The sequence below is a fragment of the Geotrypetes seraphini genome, chromosome 4, assembly GCF_902459505.1.
Source record: "Geotrypetes seraphini chromosome 4, aGeoSer1.1, whole genome shotgun sequence".
NCBI classification, from domain to species: Eukaryota; Metazoa; Chordata; class Amphibia; order Gymnophiona; family Dermophiidae; genus Geotrypetes; species Geotrypetes seraphini.
In genome coordinates this window covers 96,336,083-96,362,807 of record NC_047087.1, presented here as the reverse complement: position 1 = coordinate 96,362,807, position 26,725 = coordinate 96,336,083, and the positions used below count along the sequence as shown (strand labels likewise).

The 26,725-nt window shown below is 43.3% G+C and overlaps 1 protein-coding gene across 5 annotated transcripts in view; it reads left to right on the top strand.

Annotated features, from left to right (window-relative positions):
• TMEM45A (transmembrane protein 45A) overlaps positions 1–26,725 on the top strand; it is an 80,978-nt gene that overhangs the window by 33,862 nt on the left and 20,391 nt on the right. For 3 of the 5 annotated variants that reach the window (XM_033941829.1, XM_033941825.1, XM_033941828.1), the window contains exon 2: positions 26,426–26,639. In XM_033941829.1, the coding sequence (XP_033797720.1) occupies positions 26,450–26,639 (190 nt within the window). In that variant the 5' untranslated portion in view covers positions 26,426–26,449. Of the gene's footprint in view, positions 1–5,223; positions 5,279–20,999; positions 21,020–26,425; positions 26,640–26,725 lie in introns of those variants that run through there. The other 2 variants (XM_033941826.1, XM_033941827.1) reach the window with 2 other exon arrangements.

Here is a 26,725-nt window from a genome sequence, read left to right as displayed (position 1 = left end):
CCCTCTCTACTATCACAGGGTCAGGGTTCGCTGTTACATCCCAATCTTCAATCTCTTCATCTGAATGCTTGGTTTCTTTCCCCCTGACTTCTCTCCCCGTGTCTCAATCAGTCAAGGAGATATTGGAGGCCTCTAGAAAGACCTCGACGAGAACCTGCTACTCCCAAAAGTGGACCAGATTCTCAACCTGGTGCTCCTCCCACAGCCAGGACCCGGTGTCGGTCCCCGTCCCTCTGGTCCTTGACTATTTACTTCAATTATCTCACTCCGGCCTAAAGACCAACTCCATTCGAGTACACCTCAGTGCGATTGCGGCCTTTCACCAGCCCTCTCGCTCCATCCCTTAGTCTCTCGCTTCATGAAGGGTCTCCTGAATGTCCACCCTCCTCTCAAACCTCCTCCGGTGGTTTGGGACCTCAATGTGGTTCTGGCTCAACTAATGAAACCTCCATTTGAGCCCCTAGACAAATGCCATCCAAAATTCCTCACTTGGAAGGTAATTTTCCTGCTTGCGCTCACTTCCGCTCAGCGGGTTAGTGAGTTACAGGCTCTGGCAGCGGACCCACCCTTCACGGTATTCCATCACGACAAGGAGGTACTCCGCACTCATCCAAAGTTCTTGCCTAAAGTAGTGTCTGATTTTCACCTCAATCAGTCCATTGTCTTGCCTGTGTTTTTTCCCAAGCCCCACTCTCATCCCGGAGAGGTGGCGCTCCACACTCTTGACTGTAAGAGAGCGTTGGCCTTCTACCTCCAATGCACTCAGCCACACCGGAAAGTCCCGCAATTGTTTTTGTCATTCGACCCATACTGGTTAGGTCACCCAGTTTCCAAGCGCACCTTGTCCAACTGGTTGGCCGATTGCATCTCCTTCTGCTACGCTCAGGCTGGTCTCGCGCTGCATGGTCGAGTAACGGGACACAAGGTCCGAGCGATGGCAGCCTCCTTAGCGTTCCTCAGGTCCACACCTATCGAGGAAATCTGCAAGGCTGCCACGTGGTCTTCGGTTCATACTTTCACCTCCCACTACTGTCTGGACTCACTGTCCAGGAGCGATGGCCGATTCGGCCAATCGGTTTTGCGAAATCTATTTGCTTAAATTGCCAACTTCCCTACATCCCTTTTCAGTTAGCTTGGAGGTCACCCACATGTGAGAATATCATGCCTGCTTGTCCTGGGATAAAGCACAGTTACTTACCGTAACAGGTGTTATCCAGGGACAGCAGGCATATATTCTCACAACCCGCCCACCTCTCCGAGGTTGGCTTCTTTGCTAGTTAAGTGAACTGGAGACCACGAGGGGATGCGCCCCCTAGTGGAGCAGGAAGGCACGCATGCGTGGAGCAGCAGAGCAAACTTAAATCTTCAATCAAGTTTGCTTGAAAATGCTTCTGCATCGGGGCTCCGTAGATGACGTCACCCACATGTGAGAATATATGCCTGCTGTCCTTGGATAACACCTGTTACGGTAAGTAACTGTGCTTTCCGGAGCTTCCTCTCAAATGAAATAGACTTGCCTCATGCACATTTATAGTAGGTAGAGTAGGGAAGCTTATTTAATAAATACTAAACAGATAGGAAGTCAAATTAGCTAAATATGAAAATGCAAAAAAGACTCCTAATAGTGTATTTTCAACTAATTATCTCATAAATAGTTAAATATATAATGTGGTCTACTTCACATACACTCAGAATTGTGTAATTTGGCCAAGAGCCGGAGCTCCTATAGTGAAAAAATATGAGTAAAAGTGCTATTCAAAAGATAAAATCCATGTTCTCAATGGCAAAAAAGGAAAATTCTCACTTAGCTTTTAGGGTTTTCTGCAGGTCCCCTGACATGGACCATGTTTCGAATTTCTTTTTCAAGGAACCCAAAGTAAGAATTGAGAAGCTTAAATGCCAGACTAGTAAAAATGAAGTTGGGTCAATTGTGTGCTGTTCTGTCATATACAAATGGCTGAGTGGAAAGAAGAAGTAGAGAAGTTTTCTACTCAGCCATTTGTATCTTTTGAATAGCACTTTTACTCATAGTTTTTCACTATTCCATACACAGTGGTGGGTTTGACTATAGGAGCTCCGGCTCATGGCCGAATTACACAATTCTGAGTGTATGCTAGTTCCTTCCTCATGTTATTCACACCTTCAGGGGTGCATAACTTGTGCCTAACTTTGGGCACCAGATTTATACCTGCTGAAACCTAGTGTAAATGCTGCTGCCCAAGTAATGAAGTATGGACCCCTTATTCTATAATTATGTACGCAGTTTTGAGTGCCTCTGACACGCCCATGCTCCTCCCATGGCCACACCCCATTTTAGAAACAGAGAACATTGGTTAAGGGCTATGGAATTAGGTACACTGTCATATAGAATAGGCACACAGCCAGGTGTGCAAGCAGATATTAATGAGTTAACACCAATAAATGGCTGCCAGCACCCAATTATTGATGTTACTGAGCTCATTAAACTATTAATTTCTACACACATCTTGGGTGCCATATATTGGCCTTTAGTGCCTTTACCTTCATCCTAGGGGCTGTGTGCATTTGCTAATGGCTGATACTGATGACTTACAGATGAGGCAGACCACAAAATAGGCGCATACGTATTTAGGGATGTCATGCAAAAACTCAAGTGCATTTCACTGGTGTGGAGTTAAGTTTTAATCTGTCTGCAAAGCAACACAATTAGTGTGGAGTTTTGCACAGTGTTGATGGGAAAGAGCTGTTTTGCGTCTCGGCTTGTGAGCATGAGCTTTTCAGAGTTTCCATGCAAAAAGCTTATGTAAGCACATTAAAGAGCTGTTGATGTATATAATAAATTAGACTGTGCAGGCTACAGTTACTTGGAAGGCATGTTAATATTTGGCAAAGCAGCACTTTTAGTTCATTTGGCTTAGTATAGTATGAAGGGTTCATAGACAACCCCGCGAAAGACAAAGGCGCGCGCCGACAACTGAGCGCAAGATGGAGGCGCGTGCCGAAGAAAATTACAGTTTTTAGGGGCTCTGACGGGGGGTTATGGTTGGGGAGCCCCCCCCCAGTTTACTTAATAGAGGACCGTGCCGGCGCGTTGTGGGGGGTTTTGGGGGGGGTTGTAACCCTCCACATTTTACTGTAAACTTAACTTTTTCCCTAAAAACAGGGTAAAAAGTAAAGTTTTCAGTAAAAATGTGGGGGGTTACAACCCCCACACCCCCCACATACGCGGCACGATCTCTATTAAGTAAAGTGGGGGGGGTTTCCCCCCACCCACCCCCCGTCTGAGCCATAAAAACAGTATATTTTCTGCAGCGCGCGCCTCCACGCTGCGCTCAATTGTCTGCGCGTGCCTTTGTCCCGGCGCGCTTTTGACCTGACACCAGTATGAAGGGGCAGGCTAGTTTAAAAAGTGCTCATGTTTGCTAGTCATAACAGAACCCAGAACTTTTTTTTTTTTAAAAGAGTTGGAGAAGCATTTTTGCACACAGCACACTGCCATTGTTTATGAAAGCTGTTTTCTTATCCAGTGTATCGTAAACTATGTGCCCCAGAGGATTCCAGGTGTGCCCTGATATGCTGGCGAGGAGGAGAGTCGCCGGCACAGGCCAACTGCCTACAGGACTTGTCTCACAGCGAGAGGCACGTCCTGTAGTCAGTCAGCCGGCGCTTATGCCTCTGCTCCTTCTCCTCGCCTCTCCTTCAGCAGCACTCCCCCAGGATCACGGCTGGAGGACATCCATGTAATTTCCGGGTGCCCTCCATACGCAGCCCTTAGATAATGTGCCAACAGCTTGAAAGGTTTGCAACACATTTGTCTTATTGAGGCAGCCTTGTTGGCGTAACGTGTCAGGCATTGTTCCTGGGAGCAACTTGATTATTTATTTTTTCAATTTTCTATACTGTTCTCCCAGGGGAGCTCAGAATGGTTTACATGAATTTATTCAGGCACTCAAGCATTTTTCCCTGTCTGTCCCAGTCGGCTCACAATCTGTCTGATGTACCTGGGACAATAGGGGAATTAAGTGACTTGCCCATGGTCACAAGGAGCAGTGAGGGTTTGAACCCATTATATTACATTGGTGTTTTTTATTCCACAAATAGCCTGAGGTTCTAGGCGGATTACAATAAGAGGAGATTCTGGTCATATCCAGAAGATTACAAGATAGCTATTTGGTTGGAACGATTGAGCTCTGGAGATAGATTGAAGTAACCGGTTATATCATGAGCCTGTCTTGATAAATTTCTTAAATAACATGGTTCTGATTTCTCTTCTGAAGGTTTTGTAGTTTGGTGCTGAAGTCAGCAAATCGGCAAGGGTGGGTGTCTAGTTTGCTGCTTGCATGGCAAATAGCCTGTCGTGCATTTTCTTTCGCTGTATCCCTTTTATTAGGGGGTAAATGAAGGGGTTCTGTGTTCTTGGTCTGGATGAGTTGTTCCGAATTAGGCGATTGATTAAGCAGGTGAGAGGGAGAACTAAAAGCAGTTCAGGAAACAGAGAACTACATCTGTTTGGGAGATGGAACACTCGCGAATAACCGAAGCTGTAATGCCGAACCCGCAAATCTGGAGGGAGACCTGTACTATGCTGATTCCAGCTTCGGGAAGGCCAGCTGCTCGCTGGAGAAGACAACAATGAACAAGGGCCAGCACACCTCAGTGCTGCCTGTATACTATTTAGTACTGATTTGGTGTGGAATATTGTGATAGGCACAAAGGGGGAAATTCTGTATAGGACACCGGTTTCTGCAGCCGCCTAAGAAGCGGCTGAGAATCGCACACCGGCATCCTATACAGAATCGCATCTGCCCTCAGGGTGCTGAGGCTGAAGCTTTAACAACTATGCCATACTCTCCCCTTCATTAAACCTTGTTCTATTTCCATATGATCTGCAAGTAGTCATGGTTTTGAACTTACATCCCAAAGCAATATGGTAGCTCCTGATCCTGTCCCTCTAAAATCAGTGCTGCAGTTTTCATATTTCTTCCTGATAGGGCTGTCTGCAGTCCAAGACTGGCCTTTTTTTCTGGAACCAAGTAACTTGGTAGTTTTGCAGAAATGATTTGGTGACCTTCACCCCCACCCCAAGGCAGCTGTTTAGATGATGTCCAGAATTGTCAGGGGAAGGAATCCTTACCCAAGGTCTTGCAGGATGCATGACTTTTCCAGAGCACTGTAGGAAAGGAGCGGCTCACAAGAAGAGTAATTTGATACAGAGTGTTTTAGCTTGTGCTGCTTGACACGTAGGGCTACCAGAGCACCAGACATATCGGCAAAAGAAAATCTGAGACACGCTTCTGAGGTAAAAATGTTTTCTCTTTTCTCATTTCCTAATCTCTTTTTGCTACTCTTGGCTGTTTAGTGCCTCAGGCTCAATGCAAATTAAAAAAAAAAAAAATTAAAGATGTGTGGAATGTTGTATCCTGAGCTGAATGCTTCTTAGTGGCTCCAAACACATGCATTGAATACTTTTGTGCTTGCTGAAAATGTTTCCATTAACTATGCACTTCATCAAAAGAACTGATTGCCGCTGCTGGGTCAGACCAGTGGTCCATTGTGCCCAGCAGTCCACTCCCACGGCGGCCCCCTAGGTCAAAGACCAGTGCCCTAACTGAGACCAGCCTACCTGTGTACGTTCTGGTTCAGCAGAAACTTGTCTAACTTTGTCTTGAATCCCTGGAGGATGTTTTCCCCTATAACAGCCTCCGGAAGAGCGTTCCAGTTTTCTTCCACTCTCTGGGTGAAGAAGAACTTCCTTACGTTTGTACGGAATCTGTCCCCTTTTAACTTTAGAGAGTGCCCTCTCGTTCTCTCTACCTTGGAGATAGTGAACAACCTGTCTATCTATTAAGTCTATTCCCTTCAGTATTTTGAATGTTTCGATCATGTCCCCTCTCAGTCTCCTCTTTTCTAGGGAGAAGAGGCCCAGTTTCTCTAATCTCTTACTGTAAGGCAACTCCTCCAGCCCCTTAACCATTTTAGTCACTCTTCTCTGGACCCTTTCGAGTAGTACTGTGTCCTTCTTTATGTATGGCAATCAGTGCTGGATGCAGTATTCCAGGTGAGGGCGTACCATGGCCCGGTACAGCGGCATGATAACCTTCTCTGATCTGTTCATGATCCCCTTCTTAATCATTCCTAGCATTCTGTTTGCCCTTTTCGCTGCCATCGTGCATTGCGCAGACAGCTTCATTGACTTGTCGACCAGTACTCCCAAGTCTCTTTCCTGGGAGGTCTCTCCAAGTACTGCACCGGACATCCTGTATTTGTGTATAAAATTTTTGTTATCGACATGCATCACCTTATACTTATCCATGTTAAACCTCATTTGCCATGTCACGGCCCATTTCTCAAGCATGTTTATGTCACATTGCAGGTCTTCGCAATCTTCCTGCGTCTTCACTACTCTGAATAACTTTGTATCGTCTGCAAATTTAATCACCTCACTCATAATACCAATTTCCAAGTCGTTTATAATGTTTTTGAAGAGCACGGGTCCAAGTCACGTACCCTGTGGCACACCATCGTGACGCTTTTCCAGTCCGAGTATTGTCCCATTTACCCCCACTCTCTGTTTCCTATCCGCCAGCCAGTTTTTAATCCACATGAGTATTTCACCCTCGATTCCATGGCTCGCTGCCATGTGTTCCCTGTTAGAATAATAAGAGGAGTGGATTCTGGGCATATGCAGAGCCGACTCCAAAAATGCTGTGAAAATGTGGGGCCCAGGTGTATGCGGTGACCACTTCAAGAATGCTGTGAATATCTGGGGTTCCCATTTAGTGCATGCACAAGTAGCTTTCTGCTGTTTCCTAAAGGATTTTTCCTTTTCTGTATGTGCAGGGGAAAGTGCTCTCTGCTCTGAACATGAAGTCATAAACTCAAATGATAGGCTTTAGCTTGACAGAGACCATTTCCTGCTTTCCCCCGGACTTTCTCTTTCTAATTAGATTCCATCATTGTTTTATTAATGTTCTTCCTTTTTTTTTTTTTTTTGTAATAAGCAGAGGTTTTCAAACTCTGGGAATAATCACTGAAGACACTGCAGGTTTAATTCACCAGCAGGATGTGGCAGGGAACAGAAAATAAGTGTAAACTCGGTCCTTATGGATATAAACTTATTTTCTTCATAAAGAAGATTTATATCAGTGGTTCCCAAACCTGTCCTGGGGGACCCCCAGCCAGTCAGGTTTTCAAGATATCCCTAATGAATACGCATGAGAGAGATTTGCATATAATGGAAGTGACAGGTATGCAAATCTCTCTCATGCATATTTATTAGGGATATCTAGAAAACCTGACTGGCTGGGGGTCCCCCAGGACAGGTTTGGGAACCACTGATTTATATGGACCTCAGCAGCACCTTCTGTATGTGTTTAAAACTTTTTTTTTCATACAGAATATTGGCACCCGTGTTCGTCATCGGTCCCAAAGTTATATTTATATATAGATATATATATATAGATATATATATTATTTCTATTTTCGATATTTTAATAAGATAAATACTCATCTTAAATCTATGCGGGTGGGGCAGGCAACTCCGACATAGAACTATGTTTCGCCCATACTGGGCTTTATCAAGGAAAATCCTCCTTAAGCCAAACAACTCATGCTCCCCGCATTTGCTTGGCTTAAGGTGGATTTTCCTTGATAAAGCCCAGTATGGGCGAAATATAGGGGTCCTTTTATCAAGCTGCGGTAGGAGTTTAACGAGCGTTAAATCACCTGCTGCGCTACCCGCTAATGCCTGCATTGAGCAGGTGTTAGTTGTTTAGACTGCTGCGGAGGTTAGCGCATGATGAAATGTCTGACGCGCTAACCCCGCTAGAGCGGCTTGATAAAAGGACCCCATAGTTCTATGTCGGAGTGCCTGCCCCCACCCGCGTAGACTAAGATGAGTATTTATCTTATTAAAAATATTGAAAATAGAGAATACATATATATAGAAATATAATTTTGGGACCGAAGACAAACTCGGGTGCCAATATTTTGTATGAAAAAAAAGTTTAACACATAGAGACGGTACCACTGAGGTCCATGTAAATCTTCTTTATGAAGAAAATAAGTTTATATCCATAAGGACCGAGTTTATACTGATTACTTGAATAGCGGGTCTTTGGATTACTAATTTTGAGTTATTTGAGTTGCTGTATACAGGAAACAGAAACATAGTAACATAGTAGATGACGGCAGATAAAGACCCGAATGGTCCATCCAGTCTGCCCAACCTGATTCAATTTAAATTTTTTTTTTTTTTTTCTTCTTAGCTATTTCTGGGCGAGAATCCAAAGCTTTACCCGGTACTGTGCTTGGGTTCCAACTGCCGAAATCTCTGTTAAGACTTACTCCAGCCCATCTACACCCTCCCAGCCATTGAAGCCCTCCCCTGCCCATCCTCCTCCAAACGGCCATGCACAGACACAGACCGTACAAGTCTGCCCAGTAACTGGCCTAGTTCAATCTTTAATATTATTTTCTGATTCTAAATCTTCTGTGTTCATCCCACGCTTCTTTGAATTCAGTCACAGTTTTACTCTCCACCACCTCTCTCGGGAGCGCATTCCAGGCATCCACCACCCTCTCCGTAAAGTAGAATTTCCTAACATTGCCCCTGAATCTACCACCCCTCAACCTCAAATTATGTCCTCTGGTTTTACCATTTTCCTTTCTCTGGAAAAGATTTTGTTCTACGTTAATACCCTTTAAGTATTTGAACGTCTGAATCATATCTCCCCTGTCTCTCCTTTCCTCTAGGGTATACATATTCAGGGCTTCCAGTCTCTCCTCATACGTCTTCTGGCGCAAGCCTCCTATCATTTTCGTCGCCCTCCTCTGGACCGCCTCAAGTCTTCTTACGTCTTTCGCCAGATACGGTCTCCAAAACTGAACACAATACTCCAAGTGGGGCCTCACCAATGACCTGTACAGGGGCATCAACACCTTCTTCCTTCTACTGACTACGCCTCTCTTTATACAGCCCAGAATCCTTCTGCCTTGTCACACTGTTTTTTCGCCTTTAGATCTTCGGACACTATCACCCCAAGGTCCCTCTCCCCGTCCGTGCATATCAGCTTCTCTCCTCCCAGCATATACGGTTCCTTCCTATTATTAATCCCCAAATGCATTACTCTGCATTTCTTGCATTGAATTTTAGTTGCCAGGCATTAGACCATTCCTCTAACTTTTGCAGATCCTTTTTCATATTTTCCATTCCCTCTTCGGTGTCTACTCTGTTACAAATCTTGGTATCATCTGCAAAAAGGCACACTTTTCCTTCTAACCCTTCAGCAATGTCACTTACATACATATTGAACAGGATTGGCCCCAGCACCGAACCCTGAGGGACTCCACTAGTCACCTTTCCTTCCTTCGAGCGACTTCCATTAACCACCACCCTCTGGCGTCTGTCCGACAGCCAGTTTCTGACCCAGTTCACCACTTTGGGTCCTAACTTCAGCCCTTCAAGTTTGTTCAACAGCCTCCTATGAGGAACTGTATCAAAGGCTTTGCTGAAATCCAAGTAAATTACATCTAGCATATGTCCTCGATCCAGCTCTCTGGTCACCCAATCAAAAAATTCAATCAGGTTCGTTTGGCACGATTTACCTTTTGTAAAGCCATGTTGCCTCGGATCCTGTAACCCATTAGATTCAAGGAAATACACTATCCTTTCTTTCAGCAACACTTCCATTATTTTTCCAACAACTGAAGTGAGGCTCACCGGCCTGTAGTTTCCTGCTTCATCCCTGTGACCACTTTTATGAATAGGGACCACATCCGCTCTCCTCCAATCCCCAGGAATCACTCCCGTCTCCAGAGATTTGTTGAACAAGTCTTTAATAGGACTCGCCAGAACCTCTCTGAGTTCCCTTAGTATCCTGGGATGGATCCCGTCTGGTCCCATCGCTTTGTCCACCTTCAGTTTTTCAAGTTGCTCATAAACACCCTCCTCCGTGAACGGCGCAGAATCTACTCCATTTTCTCGTGTAACTCTGCCGGACAATCTCGGTCCTTCTCCAGGATTTTCTTCTGTGAACACAGAACAGAAGTATTTGTTTAGCACATTTGCTTTCTCCTCATCACTCTCCACATATTTGTTCCCAGCATCTTTTAGCCTAGCAATTCCATTTTTTATCTTCCTCCTTTCACTAATATATCTGAAAAAATTTTTATCTCCCTTTTTTATAATTTTCATACAGAGAGATTTACAGATTGTGAATAGGTGATTAATATAAGTTTTAATAGGATGGAACATATTCATAGATTTAAGGCTGGATTATGAACTTATATTGCAAATGTTATTCCTTGCTGTTTGTTCTGTTTTATTAAGAAAATAGGTTTCAAATTAAAATGCAATTTATTTGTTTGAATAAGTTAAGTCAATAGAGGAATTGTTTACCAGTGGGAGCCAACAAATATCTTACTACCTGGGTGTAAGATATAATGTAACAGTGTTTGGATGCTGTAATAAGAACCATACAAGAATGACTTATAGGTACAAAACAAGACAAATTTGTTAGAATACTTTATACCCTTCCTTGATTTGCTTCCCCGCCTCCGCTTCCTTTATGTCTACAAATTAATCCCTGTAAATACATATATGTATGCTGTGGAAGAAAGGCATGATAAAGGAGATTGAGATATTTTAAATATCTTTAAGAGGTGTGTCTCTTTCAATGAAAAGGAGTCAAAGTAATGACATAGGATAAGGGTAGAAAGGAATAATCTTAAGGAAATATTTCTTTACAGAAAAGTTGGTGGAGGTGTGAAATGGCCTCCAAGGGGAGAGAGAATTTTTATCTGGAAGCTAATTTTTAGGTGCATGCAAAGGCATTATTTGTCAAGAATATAACTAGTATGATTCAGACCTGTATGCTTAGTGCCACCCCACATCTCATGTTAACATTGGGCCCCTCCGAAAAAATCAGTTCTGTCTATAACACCGTTTTCTCTCTACAGTTCAGTATATTTACTTTTGGCTCTTGTGCACTTAAGACAAGGCTTCTAGGTTTGTTTATGCTGTATGACTTAGCTTGGGAGGGAGGCAGAAACTCAAACATATGAAGAGAAGCCAGATGGTTCTCTGCTTCTGTAGTGTTCTTTAAGTTTTATTACTTGTCCATGCAGATATCTGCCTCCTCCATCCCTCAAAGTTCTGATCCATCATTAATAAGAACATAAGAATTGCCGCTGCTGGGTCAGACCAGTGATCCATCGTGCCCAGCAGTCCGCTCACATGGTGGCCCTTACGTCAAAGACCAGTGCCCTAACTGAGACTAGCCTTACCTGCATACATTCTGGTTCAGCAGGAACTTGTCTAACTTTGTCTTGAATCCCTGGAGGGTGTTTTCCCCTATAACAGCCTCCGGAAGAGCGTTCCAGTTTTCCACAACTCTCTGAGTGAAGAAGAACTTCCTTACATTTGTACGGAATCTATCCCCTTTTAACTTTAGAGAGTGCCCTCTCATTCTCTCTACCTTGGAGAGGTTGAACAACCTGTCTTTATCTACTAAGTCTATTCCCTTCATTATCTTGAATGTTTCGATCATGTCCCCTCTCAGTCTCCTCTTTTCAAGGGAAAAGAGACCCAGTTTCTCTAATCTCTCACTGTACGGCAACTCCTCCAGCCCCTTAACCATTTTAGTCACTCTTCTCTGGACCCTTTCAAGTAGTACCGTGTCCTTCTTCATGTACGGCAACCAGTGCTGGATGCAGTATTCCAGGTGAGGGCGTATCATGGCCCGGTACAGCAGCATGATAACATAAGAACATAAGAAGTTGCCTCCGCTGGGTCAGACCCGAGGTCCATCGTGCCCAGCAGTCCGCACCTTCTCCGATCTGTTCATGATCCCCTTCTTAATCATTCCTAGCATTCTGTTCTCCCTTTTCGCCGCCGCCGCCATTGCGCAGACAGCTTCATTGACTTGCCGACCAGTACTGCCAAGTCTCTTTCCTGAAGGGTCTCTCCAAGTACTGCACCGGACATCCGTGTATAATCGGTATTCGTGTATAATAATTTTGTTACCGATATGCATCACCTTACACTTATCTACATTAAACCTCATTTGCCACGTCGCAGCCCATTTCTCGAGCATATTTATGTCATGTTGCAGGTCTTCGCAGTCCTTCTGCGTCTTCACTACTCTGAATAGCTTCGTATCATCTGCAAATTTAATCACCTCACTCGTCATACCAATTTCCAGGTCGATTATAAATATTTTGAAGAGCATGGGTCCAAGCACCGAACCCTGCGGCACTCCACTCGTGATGCTTTTCCAGTCCGAGTATTGTCCATTTACTTTCATTCTCTGTTTCCTATCCACCAGTCAGTTTTTAATCCATGTGAGTATTTCACCCTCGATTCCATGGCTCACAATTTTTCGAAGTAGTCGTTCATGCGGAACCTTGTTGAATGCCTTCTGAAAATCCAGATATACGATGTCGACCGGGTCACCCTTCTCTATCTGCCTGTTTACTCCCTCGAAGAAGTGCAGCAAGTTCATCAAGCAAGATCTTCCTTTGCTGAAGCCGTGCTGGTTGGTCCTAATCAGATTGTGTCCATCAAGGTGATTAATGATGCAGTCCTTTATCAGCGCTTCTATCATCTTTCCCAGTACCGAGGTCAGACTCACCGGTCTGTAGTTTTCCGGATCTCCCCTTGAACCTTTCTTGAAGATTGGTGTAACATTTGCCACTTTCCAGTTTTCCGAAATCCTTCCTGTTTTGATCGATAGATTGGCTATTAGTTGAAGCAGTTCAGCTATAGCCCCTTTCAGCTCCTTGATTACCCTTGGATGGATGCCATCCAGTCCCGGGGATTTATCGTTTTTAAGCCTATCAATCTGCCTGCAAACCTCTTCTAGACTGATCGTCAGCCCCGACAGTTTCCCATCTTTGTTTCCTGCATATAGCCTGTCGGCTTCCGTTATGTTGTGTATATCCTCTTTGGTAAATACAGACGCAAAAAATGTGTTCAGTTTGTCGGCAATGGCTTTGTCCTCCTTTAGCACTCCCTTTATTCCATGGTCATCCAATGGCCCCACCGCTTCCTTCGCAGGTTATTTCCCCTTAATATATCGAAAGAGCGATCCAGGCGGTTGATTGGAGGCGTGATTCTGAATGCCTTCATTAGCATGAGCAACTATTATAATGGCCACTAATAATCATTAACAGTAATCCAGCCTGTAGAAATGACCAGTGATATCGACTGTTATATGTTATATGTCCAGACTACATATAACAGTCGATATCACTGTTCATTAGCATGAGGGCACATTCGTGAATCATCCCCTCCGGCCATGGATCGGATCAGATTGGTCACGGATTGGATCCGATTCATGGCCTTAGTGAATCTAGCCCTAATAGTCTGAAGACTTAATAATTAACAGAGTTTGTACTGCGAAGTCTGCACTTACCTAAGTTTTTATACAAGGATTTTTATCAAATTACTTTATATGCACATGCAAATGCCAAAAGATGATTCTTATAATATAGGTGGGAGGGGGGTGGAGGTCACTGAATGCCATTTCTTCTTTTATGGCTTGCTGTTGAGCAAGTCGGGGAGGGGGGGCGTTGTTAGGAGCTTAAGCTGTTCACTGAAAGCTGTTTATGTGGGCCTGCACCTGAGAGATTATCTATACACTGGGTGTAACTGCCACTCCTGGGAGGTTGCCAGGTGATGTCCTCAGGTGCTTCAGTTAATGATTAAACATACTGCTGGTTAGAAGAGAAGGGAATAGTGGACTACAGCAGAAAGCAAGAAATCATTTTCTCGGTGTAAAACTGGGAGTGGTCAGTGATCTGCTGTAAGATCTCTGGAGCTTTTTCAGCTTGCTGTAAGTAGAGCTCATTCCTTCCCTGTGCATTGCGTATGGGTAAATCTGATTTGCTTTGGAAATGAGATCAATATTTTAGAAGATTCTTAAATCAAGCTTGGTGCCAAAGAGACCCTCCCCAATGAATTGCATACCAGCTAAGATAGACTATTAACTTGCCATGATGCTACTTTCCTACATGAAGGGGTTAATTTGCAAGCACCTTCTGCTGTGGCTTGTTACCTTGTAATCAGCTAAGAGGATAATTGCTGGCTTAAAGTGCTTAGAGAAAGCCATGGTCAAATGAAAGAAGCTTCTCATTTCAACACTGGTGTGGTCTTTTGTGATTGCCTGATGGGATGAAATTTTCGTATATACGAGGGGGAAGTGGTGCGTCAAACCTTAGTGTGTGACAAGGTTCAGCTTGTTTGGTGCAGTCGGTCAGTTGTGAGCTATGGTTGAGAGAAGGTGTGTTTTAAAGTGTGCTGTAAATCATGGATCACAAAAAAAACATGAAATTATGTTTCAAACTGCAAAAAAAGTGCTAAGGAAACACATGGAAAGTTAAAATTAGTTCGTGGTGATGCTGTAGTGACCATGAAGATGGTTTACAAGTGGTTTGAGCGATTTCGTAATGGTTGTGAATCAGTTGGTGAGGAGGAGAAATCGGGACGTCCTTCAACATTAAAAACCCAAGAAAGAGAATGTTGAAAGAGTAAGTGAAATGATTCGATCAAACAGGTGATTGACTATTAGGGAAATTTCTGAGGATCTGAACATCTCTTATGGTTCTGTTCAAAACATTTTAACAACAGATTTGAACATGACGCGAGTGAGTGTGGCCTGAGAAATGGGCAAATGGTTTCAGCTTCCATCATGACAATGCTCCATATCACACATCGCTTATCTGGTGCAGCAATTTCTGTCAAATAAAAACATTATGGTGTGTCCTCATTCAACTCATTCATCAGATCTGGTACCATGTGACTTCTGGCTCTTCCCCAAGGTCAAAACGACCATGAAAGGTAAATGTTTTGAATTAGAGAATGACACGGAGAATAATTCTGTCCCCGTCACCGTCCCATCTCCGGACCACCATACTCTGCACCGCCCCGTCCCTGCTGGTCCTTTCACCGCCCCGTCCTGTCCCCGTCTCTGCCATCCCATCACTGTCCCCACTGTCTCTTTCACCGCCTCAGCCCCGTCCCCATCTTCAGTGTCTTCTCCTCTCCATCTCCCCACCCCCAGCACCCTTCATGCGATCCAGCAGCTCCCTCCCGCCGGCCAGCCGAGCATTTCCCTCCCTCCCTCCTTTTCTTCTTGAAACTGGCAAGTTCTATAAGGCTTTACTACAGCCGGAGCCTTGAAGTCGTGTCGGGTTGCCTGCTTGAAATGTCTCCTCCGATGCAACCGGAAACAGGAAGTTGCGTCAGAGGAGACTGTTTCCAGCAGGCAACGCGACGCGACTTCAAGGCTCCGGCTGTAATACAGCTCGTAGCCTTATAGAAATCGCCAGTTTCAAGAAGAAAAGGAGGGAGGGAGATACATGGACGGCCGGCGGGAGAGAGTGGGCTGCCGGATCGAACGCTCGTTCACCGCGCGTTCACTACTTGTTCACCGCCCCGTGCTACCATTCACCGCTCCACGGGGCGGTGAATGGCCTTGTCCCCGAACTCGCGGTGACCTTTTTTTTTGGTCACCGTGTTGGCGGGTTACCCACGGCTAACTGCGGGTAACATCCACCGTGTCATTCTCTGTTGTGAATCAATTAAGGATACTGAGACAACCATGACAATGCAACTAAAGACACTCATGAAAGAGGACTTCCAGAACTGCTTCAGAAAGTGGCAAGAATGATGGGATGTGGGGATTAATGGTAATGTATCTTTATTTGGCATTGTTGCTAAGAAACAACGTGTTTCTGTGGCTCTTATGAGAGATCTGCACTCCAAATGCCTGTTACTTGGCCCTTCTCATATAACATCAAGTTACATAAAGCAGCCATTTTCACTATCTGCCAATTAAAGGGTTAAACATTCACCGTATTTTTTTTTTTTATCACACCCCGTATATTTTGTAGGAGCAAGAAACTGAACACCTAGGAGGCTGAAGTACAGACACTGGAATTGATAATGTAATTCTGTTTATTATCACTGTTTGTGATAATGTAGTTCTGTTTATTTATTAAATAAGTAAAGAGTAACCCAGGCTTATCATACAGCGCTTACTCTTTATTCCCAACAAGTATGTCTGTCTCTCTTGCTTCTGGGAGGAAGCCTGAAACATGGCCAAGGATCTTCACACTGCTGCCTCTTGGCTAAGTTCTCTGCAATGGCCCTTCCTTCTGACCTTTCTGCTAGAAGTTGGAGATCTTCAGAAGGCTGGTTTCCACAAAATCCCTTCTTTTTTAGGGGTACACTGTTTATTTGTCATTGGCTGCAGTCAGGGGCAACGGGTTGCAGGTGTACAGATGAAAGCTGTGCTAATGTACATTGTCTGAAAGAATGAAGTATCCAGCCAGATTATGCTAATAGTTGGTTTCCACTTTGAAGATACTGAGGGGTGAGGATGTTTGTAGGGGGGAACTGGTCTTTTTTTTTTTTTTTATATATTTAGTAAGATATTTACGTGTGTGAAAAGTGCTGGATTCTCTCTGTACATATAGGACATTCTTTCCCTCCTACCAGGCATTTAGAAAATGGGACTGTTCAGCTTTGGGGGAGAAGGGAATCGCTATAAAACATGTTTGTACTCCAAGCATTAAGGACATTTCTTTGTCTTGATAATTTTTCAACTGTGGTAATTACACTGCAGAGTGATAAGAGACATTCCAGTCTATCATGGTCTGGCCTGGTTCCTAATGAATTCATATCACTCTGAGCTTTCTCTGCAGAGCTGTACTAGAGGAAAACAGCTGCGAGGGTGAGCCTGAACCTTTTGCCTGTCTCTTGCTCTTTCATCGTGCTCTCCTTTAACCCGGTGTTGCTTCAAAATTTCATCTTGGGATAGATTAAAGTATGATCAATGCTGGGCAGTCTTCTACAGTCTGGATCCTGTAAATCAGTGTTTCTCAACTTTTTCAAGCCAAGTACCTTCTAAGCCACAGGTGTCAAAATCAAGGGCCATGGGGAAAATCCGGCCCGCCTCGTCATTTTATGTGGCCCGCGGTCCAATGCTGCCAGTTTTACCTTGCAATGTCAGAGAGAAGGCTTCTGGTTCAGGTGCAGGATGCACGAGGAGCCGCTGCACATGGCTCCGTGCGAACTATGGCTATGAGGAGGAAGGAGCTGGCCATAAGATGATACCGGGGGGCATCGGACCGTGGGCTGCATAAAACGGCCAGGTTGGAACTGGCCAGAAGGTTAGACACCCGCTGGAGGGAGGCATAGCATGGAGGGAGGGAGACAACAAAGATAGGGGAAATGATTTTATTTTCAAGTTAGTGTTTTAATTGTGTCAATTTTGAGCATTTTAATCTGCTGTCTATCTTTTGCACTGCTCAGGAAGAAATAAATTTGTTTCTTTTTCTCTGGGGGTTGTACTGCATGCAGAATCTTGAATCTTAGGGTGTTTTAAAAAAAAATATATATATATTAGTACTTTTAGTTTTTGGTCCCGTATTTGCATAGGGGTTATCTGTGTTCTGGTAGGAATGAATGTTGAGACGCATACAATGTGTTTTGTGTAGTTTAATTTTGTGGTTAACCATTACCATTATGTGTTAATAAGATTATATTGTGTGTGTGTATATATGAAAAATGAATGGAAAAAAAGTTGTTATAATTAGTATTATTATGGGGGGCGGGGTCTGGGGCGGAGATTGGGCAGGGTCTGGCCCGCGACTTAGCCTGTGTTTTGGATTTCAGCCCCTTAATGTGATTGAGTTTGACTCCCCTGTTCTAAGCCTAACAAATACCAACCAAGTAACCCTGCCCAAGCTCCGCCCCTGACCGCCCAAACTCTGCCCCTGACTCCATCCACATAATAATAGTACTAATTGTAATGCAATTTCTTCCATCCATTTTCATATACATACAATATAATCTTTTTAATACATAATGGTAACCACAAAATTAAAAAACAAAAAACAAAGCACACTGTATGCAGAGAAAATGTTAATTAACATTTATATTCAGGGTTTTTTCAAAGAGGTCAAGGCAGATGACTTTAAAATATGCAATGTCACCTCAGTAACAACTATAGAAAAATAGATAAATATAGTGCAAAATATAGACAGCAGATATAAATTCTCAAAACAGAATTTGAACATTGACTTCTGTAATTCTCTGCCCATTTCTAGGCTACTTTCTGAGATCTAAAGAGCACGAGCACAAGAAAATAGAAAAGCGTATTGGGGCCAGGTTTTCCTCTTGCAGCAGCATCCAGCTTTGCATCTGCAGGTTATAATGGCACAATACAGATGGCACTACAGGAAGATCAAAGAGAGTGAAGGGTCCCTCCTCTTCTTTACCACTGTAGAAAAAGTTGCCTTTGTTACAAAGCTGTGGCTGAACATGTCATTGTGAAAACAGATGCAAGAATCGCAACCTCTGTACACCAAAGGAATAAATGTCAATAAACCAGCCCCTCTTGAACAAGGAAATAAGCAGAGAGATCCTTCCTCATAGCTTCCTCAAGTTCACAGTCTGAACCATGAGCTGAGGGCAGTTTCTAAACATTTTGGAAGAGATTAGGACCTGTACACTACGAGGAATGGTTTCAAGTTTAATAGTTTCTTGATCTACAAATTTGATCTACGATTTACAATAAAGTAAATAGAATAAAAAGTACTCTATTACAATTAAGGGGAATTCACAGACTAAAAAGGACTAAACCAAGTGAAAGAGGGAAGCATAGTTAATATAAAAAATAGGTTTGAAAAAGGAAGGGGTAAACACAGCTGGTAGGGGGTAAATTTTTTGTCCCTTTCTTCAGAAGTGTCTGCTGTTCAGGAGCATGCAGACAATAACATTCGGGGGGGGGGGGGGGGTCCTTTGGGTGGAAAGAATGAAAGATATAACATCCAAGGTATTCTCTTTACTGGGACCAATTCAGACATGTTTAATCCTTTAGGTGTATGCAGATATGTTGTGAGAGGTATTTTGTAGAAGGTGATGTTTAGAACTTTATTAACCAGATTTCTTCTGGAACTTTGGAACTATGAACCTTCCTTCACCACTATCCAATCTAGAGGAGAAGGCCTAGGTCGCATTTTGTCTCATTCCTCCTCTAGGTAATGCAGACAGGCTTTTAACACCAGCCTTCAGAATGAAAGAGGAGCTGCTCATATTTCTGTACAGCATTTTATGGTGGGAGTTCTAACCCCATTTCTGTCTCATTCCTCTAGCCACACAGTGGCGTAATAAGGGTGAGCGGCGCTTCTCCCCTTCCCTCCCCCACCCCCTACCGCACGTGTGTGCCCCCTTCCATTTCCCCGTACCTCTTTAAGTTCTCCATGTCGGTGTCAGCTCGCCCTTTGACATCACTTCCTAGGTGCGGGTCCTGGAAGTGATGTAAGATAGAGCGCCGATGCGGGCAGCAGCCTTGTTCTGAGGAAGTAAAAAAGTACAGAGGAAGGCAAGGGGTGCACGCTGCAAGAAGAGGAGGGGACAGAGAGGAGGAGGGGTGCCATGCCCTTAGGAACACCACGCCAGAGGCAGACCGCCCCTCCCCCCGCATCCCCTTACTATGCCATTGTAGCCACAGCAGTGGCAGTCATCAATTAGGATGCAATCCCACAGCTGCTTTTGGAACCCAGCACCTTGAGTCTGGTTATTAAATGTTGCTATTGTGTGACGGCCAAGACTGCCTCCCTACAGAGCCTGTTAACATTAGGACATAAGAGTTGCCATACTGGGACAGACTGAAGGTCCATCAAGCCCAATATCCTGTTTCCAACAGTGGCCAACCCAGGACACAAGTACCTGGCAAGATCCTAAAAAGTAAAACAGATTTTATACTGCTTATCCTAAGAATAAACAGTGGATTTTCCCAAGTACATCTTAATCATGACTTATGGACTTTTAGGAAATTTTCCAAACCTTTTTAAAAACCTGCTAAGCTAACTGCTTTCACCACATTCTCTAGCAATGAATTTCAGAGTTTAATTACACATTGAGTAAAGACATATTTTCTCTGGTTTGTTTTAAATCTACTACTTTGTAGCTTCATTGTGTGCCCTCTAGTCCTAGTATTTTTTGAACAAATAAACTAGCGATCCACATCTGCTTATTCTACTCCACTCAGTATTTTTATAGATGTCTGTCATATCTTCCCCTTAGCTGTCTTTTCTCCAGGCTCTTCAAGCCCTGGCTGCTTTAACTGAAGAGCCGTTTATCATTTCTGTGGCCCTTCTCTGTACCTTTTCTAATTCCGCTATGTCTTTTTTGAGATGGTAACCAGAATTATTCACAGTATTTGAGGTGCTGCTGTACCATGAAGCAATACAAAGCCATTATTGGATTTATTATCCTTAATATACTTCTATGACAAATGTATAAAGCGGTTTACAAAATAACAGAACAATTACAGTATAATTAAATGAAATTATTTACAATAACAATAAAATAAGTTTCAAGTCACATATAAAATGTAAATATGTCATCATTCTTTACCAAAACCTTCATTTTTCACAGATCCATATTACAGTTGAAATAAAATGGACTTCAGTAACCTTTGAAAAGCATAATAAGGCAAATCTCAATAAAGACTGTTCAGCAAAGAATTCCAGAGAGCTGGTCCAATATAAGAAAATGCCCTATTTCTAGTTAACTCCAATTTAAACTTCTTTAGTAACAGGCACTTTAAAACAATCCTTTTGTGAAGAAAGCAATGACCTTCCAAGAGAATATTTTACAATTTCTTACTCTGATACTCTGGTGATAAAAAAAAATAAAAAATGCCATGTTTTAAAAATTACACTTTTTATATTTTTCCCCAGAACCTCAGTGACACCACTCAAGGCTCAAGAATTTCATTTCCTCAAGCTTTATGTGTCCACTCATCAATGATTCTTACCATTATTGGATTTTCTTAATATTTTTACTATTTTGCTTAAATTTCAGATTTATTTATATGAATATCTTTACTTAACTGGAGGAGTTGCTGTACAGTGAGAGAGAGGAGAAATTGGGCCTCTTCTCCCTTGAAAAGAGGACACTGAGAGGGGACATGATTGAAACATTCAAAATACAGCAGATAAAGACATACTGTTCACCCTCTCCAAGGTAGGGAGAACGAGAAGGCACTCTCTAAATTTGAAAGGGGATAGATTCCATACAAGCATAAGGAAGTTCTTCTTCACCCAGAGAGTGGTGGAAAACTGGAACGCTCTTCCGGAGTCTGTTATAGGGGAAAACACCCTCCAGGGATTCAAGACAAAGTTGGACAAGTTCCTGCTAAACTGGAACGTACGCAAGTGAGGCTGACTCATTTAGAGCACTGGTCTTTGACGTAAGGGCCACCACGTGAGCGGACTGCTGGGCACGAAGGACCACTGGTCTGACCCAGCAGCTGCAATTCTTATGTTCTTATGTCTCACAGTCGGGGAAATACTAGCTGACATGTTTCACCTATCATTTTTTCAAGGCCATTGTCCTACAAAAACACAATAAATTTATTAGCATAAAATAAAACCCTTTGTGTTATTATTAACTATTTAGAACTTTTTAATATTTAGAAATCCAACATATCAGTAGTTTTACCACCATCCCGCTTGACCACCTTTTAAACTAAGATGGCAATGTTCTTACTACGATTTAAATATCCGGTGCCAAGCATCAGCTGATTCATACATCATTGTTCATTCAATCACTGCTGATGCCTGCACCAAATATGTCTTACTATCTCCCTTCTCATCACAGAACATTTTAGATGAGCGAAAGCCATTCTAGCTCCGCATTAAGCCCATGCAGAGTCACCATATGTAGCCAATATATCCACCTTTGTTCTTTAAAATTCAGCCTTTCTTCTAAATTTCCACCCTCCCTCCCAACTTCAATAAAGATGACTCTCCATCTCAATTGATCTATAGTGTGTCCTTTCTCTATCCAATGTTGGACGATTGGAGCCTGTGTATTCTCAGTTTATATCCTGGATTTATGTTAATTCAATCTAATATGTATCAGCCGCATTGTCCATTCAACATATACCAAGTCACATGGACAAATTAAAATATATTACATATATTACATGTGTAGTTGTGCAGTTAGTATTATTCCTTGCTCTTATTATTCTTCCTGTCTGGGGATCCTGCCACTGATTTCCTTCTGTTATTTGAGCACACCATTGGCACCTCCCACATCTACTGTGGTTCCCCCTTTCAGCCCTATTCTTAAATCCCAATTTCTGTCGGGTGAACATCTGCCCAATCATTCTCCTCTGTTTAAAAGCAAATATAGGAACTTGGGGGAACACATCATGCAGTTGGAGGATATGCCAATGTTCTTTTATCGGAGAGATTAATTTATTAACCGCGGTTGAATAATGTATCACACATATCAATCTGTCATCTTCAGATTGTTTAGAAGTTTCTTGTAATAATAATTGTCTATGAGCAAATATTTGGGCCTTCTTCCTTTTTTTTTTTTCCTTCTAAGTTTTTATGAAGACAGGGAGTGTGTATGGGGGGATATCAGAGCTTCTGGTGGAAGTAACGCACTTTGTATGTACCGACTGTAGATGTGGGTCTGGGTTTGGAGGAAGGGGGGTGGGGTGGGGAGAATGGGTAGGGAGGGGCATAGCGGGTTGGGGGGAACAGGTAAAAAACAGCATGAGGATGGATGGATGGAAGGAGGATGTATGTGGATTGGTTGTGGATGTGGCAGGAAATTTTTCTTTCTATTCATAGAAGAGGGGCCGTAACTGGGATGACCCCTTTCCTTCTTTTTGGGTACTATGCCTTACATTTTTCACTGTCTCAGTTAAGCTATGGTTAAAATACTGACTTGGAACATGGGGGGGGGGGCGGAGGGTTCTTCCCCAATTAAAAGATCAAACATTTTACAAACCCTTCAAAGACAGAAAGTGGACATAGCTCTCCTACAGAAGACCCACTTGGGCGACACTGATCATGCTAAGCTGCGAAAATGGAGGGTGGGTAATTATGTTGCCTCTCCTGTTCAAGGCAAAAAAAGGCAGGTCATTATTCTTTTTTCAAAAGGTCTTATTTTCCAGGTGGACCAGGTATAGGTGAACTCGGTTGTGCATATAGTTATCTGTAAAGTTATGATAGAATATAGACCTATGGTGCTATGCAATGTTTATGCACCTAATTGTTTTGACCTCCAATTCCAGAGACATCTGGTGGTGGCCCTTTTACGTGTCCCATTTGATCATAGGGGGAAACTTCAACTCTGTGTGGGATGCAACGGAATAGATCAAGGGGATTTGATGGGGGGGGGGAGGGGGGGAGAGGTCAGGGCTCAGGTAAATTCTTGTCCAGGTTGTGTCAAGCTTTTGATCTGATTGATGTTTGGAGGTTTTTGCTTCTGACAGACCGGGAATACACATATCTCTCTAGGACCCACTCTACTTTATCAAGGATAGATTATTTATTGATCTTCACCTCTGGGATATCACGGATTGGAAGAGCAGAGATAGGCCCCCGTCTGGATGATATGAGAGAACCAGGGGGGGGGGGGGAGGAAGGTGGGTTACTTGGCAGTTTCCTTTGGATTTGTAGACAGACAACACCTTTCGGGACTCTGCTCAAATGGTGAAAGGAATATGTGTTGGACAACACCCACCCAGAGAGAGGACTGCCGCAGAAAGAGATGGAACTTAATGCCCCATATCTCTAACAATTTTGCTAGAGGTTCTAAATACATTTTATTTTGGTCTTCATATCATTTGTTGATATGATACTGTATCAAAAGCTGCCTTCTTTGTTTTCCATATCTTTCCTGATAATTCCTAATATTCCATTTGCTTTCTTAGCTGTACATTGCACCCAGCCCAGTCCAGCCTATCCCCAGCCCACCCAGGCAGCAGATCTAGATCGGGCCAGTCCTCAGCTACAAAGTTTTAACTTGCAACAATGTAACACAACAGCTACTGCCAAGTCCCTCCTTTTTCCCATGAGCTGCTTTACAGAGCAGAAATATAGTCAGGCAGGTAAATCCCACTAATAAAAAAGGTTAATCACTATTGACTGGCAATATTATACACTTCTCCCTCTATATTCGTTGTGATAGGGGATTAACAGACCCGCGAATACAGAAAAACCGCAAATAACTTTTTCATATGTTATTCGCTGTTTTCTATTAAAAACCAATGTGTATATGGTGGGAGACCTGGTCTGTTTGTGAAGGAGAGGCAAGACACGGTGAAGAAAGTGCTGGGAATCGGCGATTTCTCTATGCAAGCTGATGTAATTTGGGGGGAGGAGCCAGCATGCTAAAAAACGTGAATAATCGAAACCATGATTACTGAAACCGCGAATACGGAGAGAGAAGTGTATTATAGGAGGAAAAGATCTCAAGTGCTTCTAGCATAAGGTGCAGAATTACTTTTTGCCATATGCTCTTATCAGGAGCTATCATCTGTCATAAAAACCTCCTAAAGTTGTCAAAGTCAACACTGCAATTATTTAACCCTCAGTAAGCTTCAAAGCATATAGATTGACCAGTTCAGAAATACTCAGAGCTAGATGCACTAAACAGGGTCAGTAAGACTGTGTGGGTCTGCTCCAATCCGATTTTTAGCGATTCCAAAAGAGCTATTGATGCACAAAAAAATCTGCATGCGGATGATTTGAGCGGAGGTTTGTCGCAATCCCCGTCTGATCCCGCCAATGAATCACTGTGAGAGCAACTCTCACATGTGCACAGAGCCAGCAGGGGAAGCCCCGATGTAGGGATGTTCACTCCTTCCTGCCATTCTGACCCCACACACACGAGAAAAATTTGGCAGGAGAGATGCCCACTCTCTCCTACAACTGGATGCTCCCCCTACCCCCACCCCTACCACATACCTTTGTCAGAAGTCAAGAACAGGAGGGAAACTCAGTCCCTCCTGCTCAGAGGGCCGCCAATCCATAATGGCAGGCCTTCCCCTCCCGGTGCACGGGAAGGGACCAAAGGCCCTGATTGGCTCAGACACCTAAGGCCCCTTCCAATGGCTCAGACACCTAAGGCCCCTTCCAAGGGGGGGGGGGGGGTGTCAGTGCTTGACTCTGGCATCCTTCCTGCCGATCTTTGATTTAGGGTTTTTAAAAAAAATTTATTTATTTTTAATTTGTGGGTTTATTCTGCGCATATACCATTCGCTATTGCCAGCAATCAGCACATGCAAATGTAGTGATCCTCTGCGACTCTCTGTGAATCTTATTTGCATGCACAGTTTTTAAAAGAATGACTTGCCTTTTTGAAATCATTACAATAGGGACCGCAATAGTGGCCCATCAGATTTTACTGCAAACATAGAGAATCTTCCCCTGAGTGTTTCTGAACTGGTCAATCTATATGCTCTGAAGCTTACCAAGGATTAAATAATTGCAGTGCTGACTTTGACAACTTTAGGAGGTTTTTATGACCAATGATAACTCCTGATAAAAGCATATGGCAAGAAGCAATTCTGCACCTTATGCTTGGAGCATATAATATAATATTGCCAGTCAGTAGTGATTAGCCTTTTTCATTAGTGGGATTTATCTTTTTTGATTTTTTTGTTCTTGTTGGATTATTTAATAGTCAGGCAGGTGCCAGACACCTGGCAGATCAGATGGCACAAATCCTATCACTCTGCACATTTAGGCATAAAAGACAACTCTGAAATTACTGAAGGCTAGCATTTTGTGGGTAAGTATATACTTGGGCTGATAATTTAATTGGCAAAATACCCTTACTAGCCTCAATAATTATAAAAAAAAAAATTAATTAGGTGTTAGGTGCCTATCAAAAGATAGCTAGCTACTTGTTACATGGCACTTAGCAACGCCTAAGTGGACATTTCTGTGGGTGAAGTGTGACTTAGGCGCTAATAAGTGAGAGTCTCCACTAAGTGAGAGTCTGGCACTTAGGTGCCAGAAATATAGGCCTTTAAAACTCTGGCCTACATTTCAGGTGCCGCTAGCTACGATTCTGTGAACTGAGCCTAAGTGTGAGTGACACGTGACTAGCGCCTATGTGGGGACAGGAAGCAGTAATGGAGGGAAAGCTTCCGGGCTGCCGAAGGCAGCGTGTTTAGTTCAGTGTGAAAGAGCGGCTGCTGGGAGAAGGGGGAAGTAACTATTGGATCTTCCTGGGGGGGGGGGGTATGGACCTTAACAGGTGCACGGGCTGCCCACAAGGTCTCTGCAGGCTGCCATTGGCTTGCGGGCTTTGCAATGAAAACAACTGCACTTAATGTTGCTGTAAGCTGAGAAATTCACTCATTCCTCCCTGGGAATGGCCGCAAGGTATTCCATATATTAAACATAGTAAATGGTAGCAAAGACCAGTATGGTTCATCCGATCTGCCATTCTGTGCGGGTTACCCTACCCCAATGCCCTTTTTGAAGTGTGAAAGTCATTTAGGCTTTTCTTTTAGGGTAAATGCTCTATTGTTTTGATTCCATATTCTTCTATACTTGCTCATAAGGATCTATATTTTTGACAATAAATTCAATAAACTCTGCTCATTTTATTCCCCAGGTATATTTACTTCCTTAAGCAATTATGGCAAACTTCAAAGGCCACGCGCTTCCAGGAAGCTTTTTTCTGCTATTTGGCCTCTGGTGGTCAGTGAAGTTTCCGCTGAAGTATGCCTGCAGGAAGAACAAGAAAGTCTTTTACCTGGGGTCGAAGGCTGGATTTCAGCGTGTTGAAGTTATTGAAGGGATAGTGAAAGCAGTCTTTGCTCTAATAGGTGAGTGGGGATTGTGCATTTCATTCCTTCCTCCATGTCAAGACCAACAAAATAACATGGGAGTAGGAAAGCATCAAGCAAGCTAA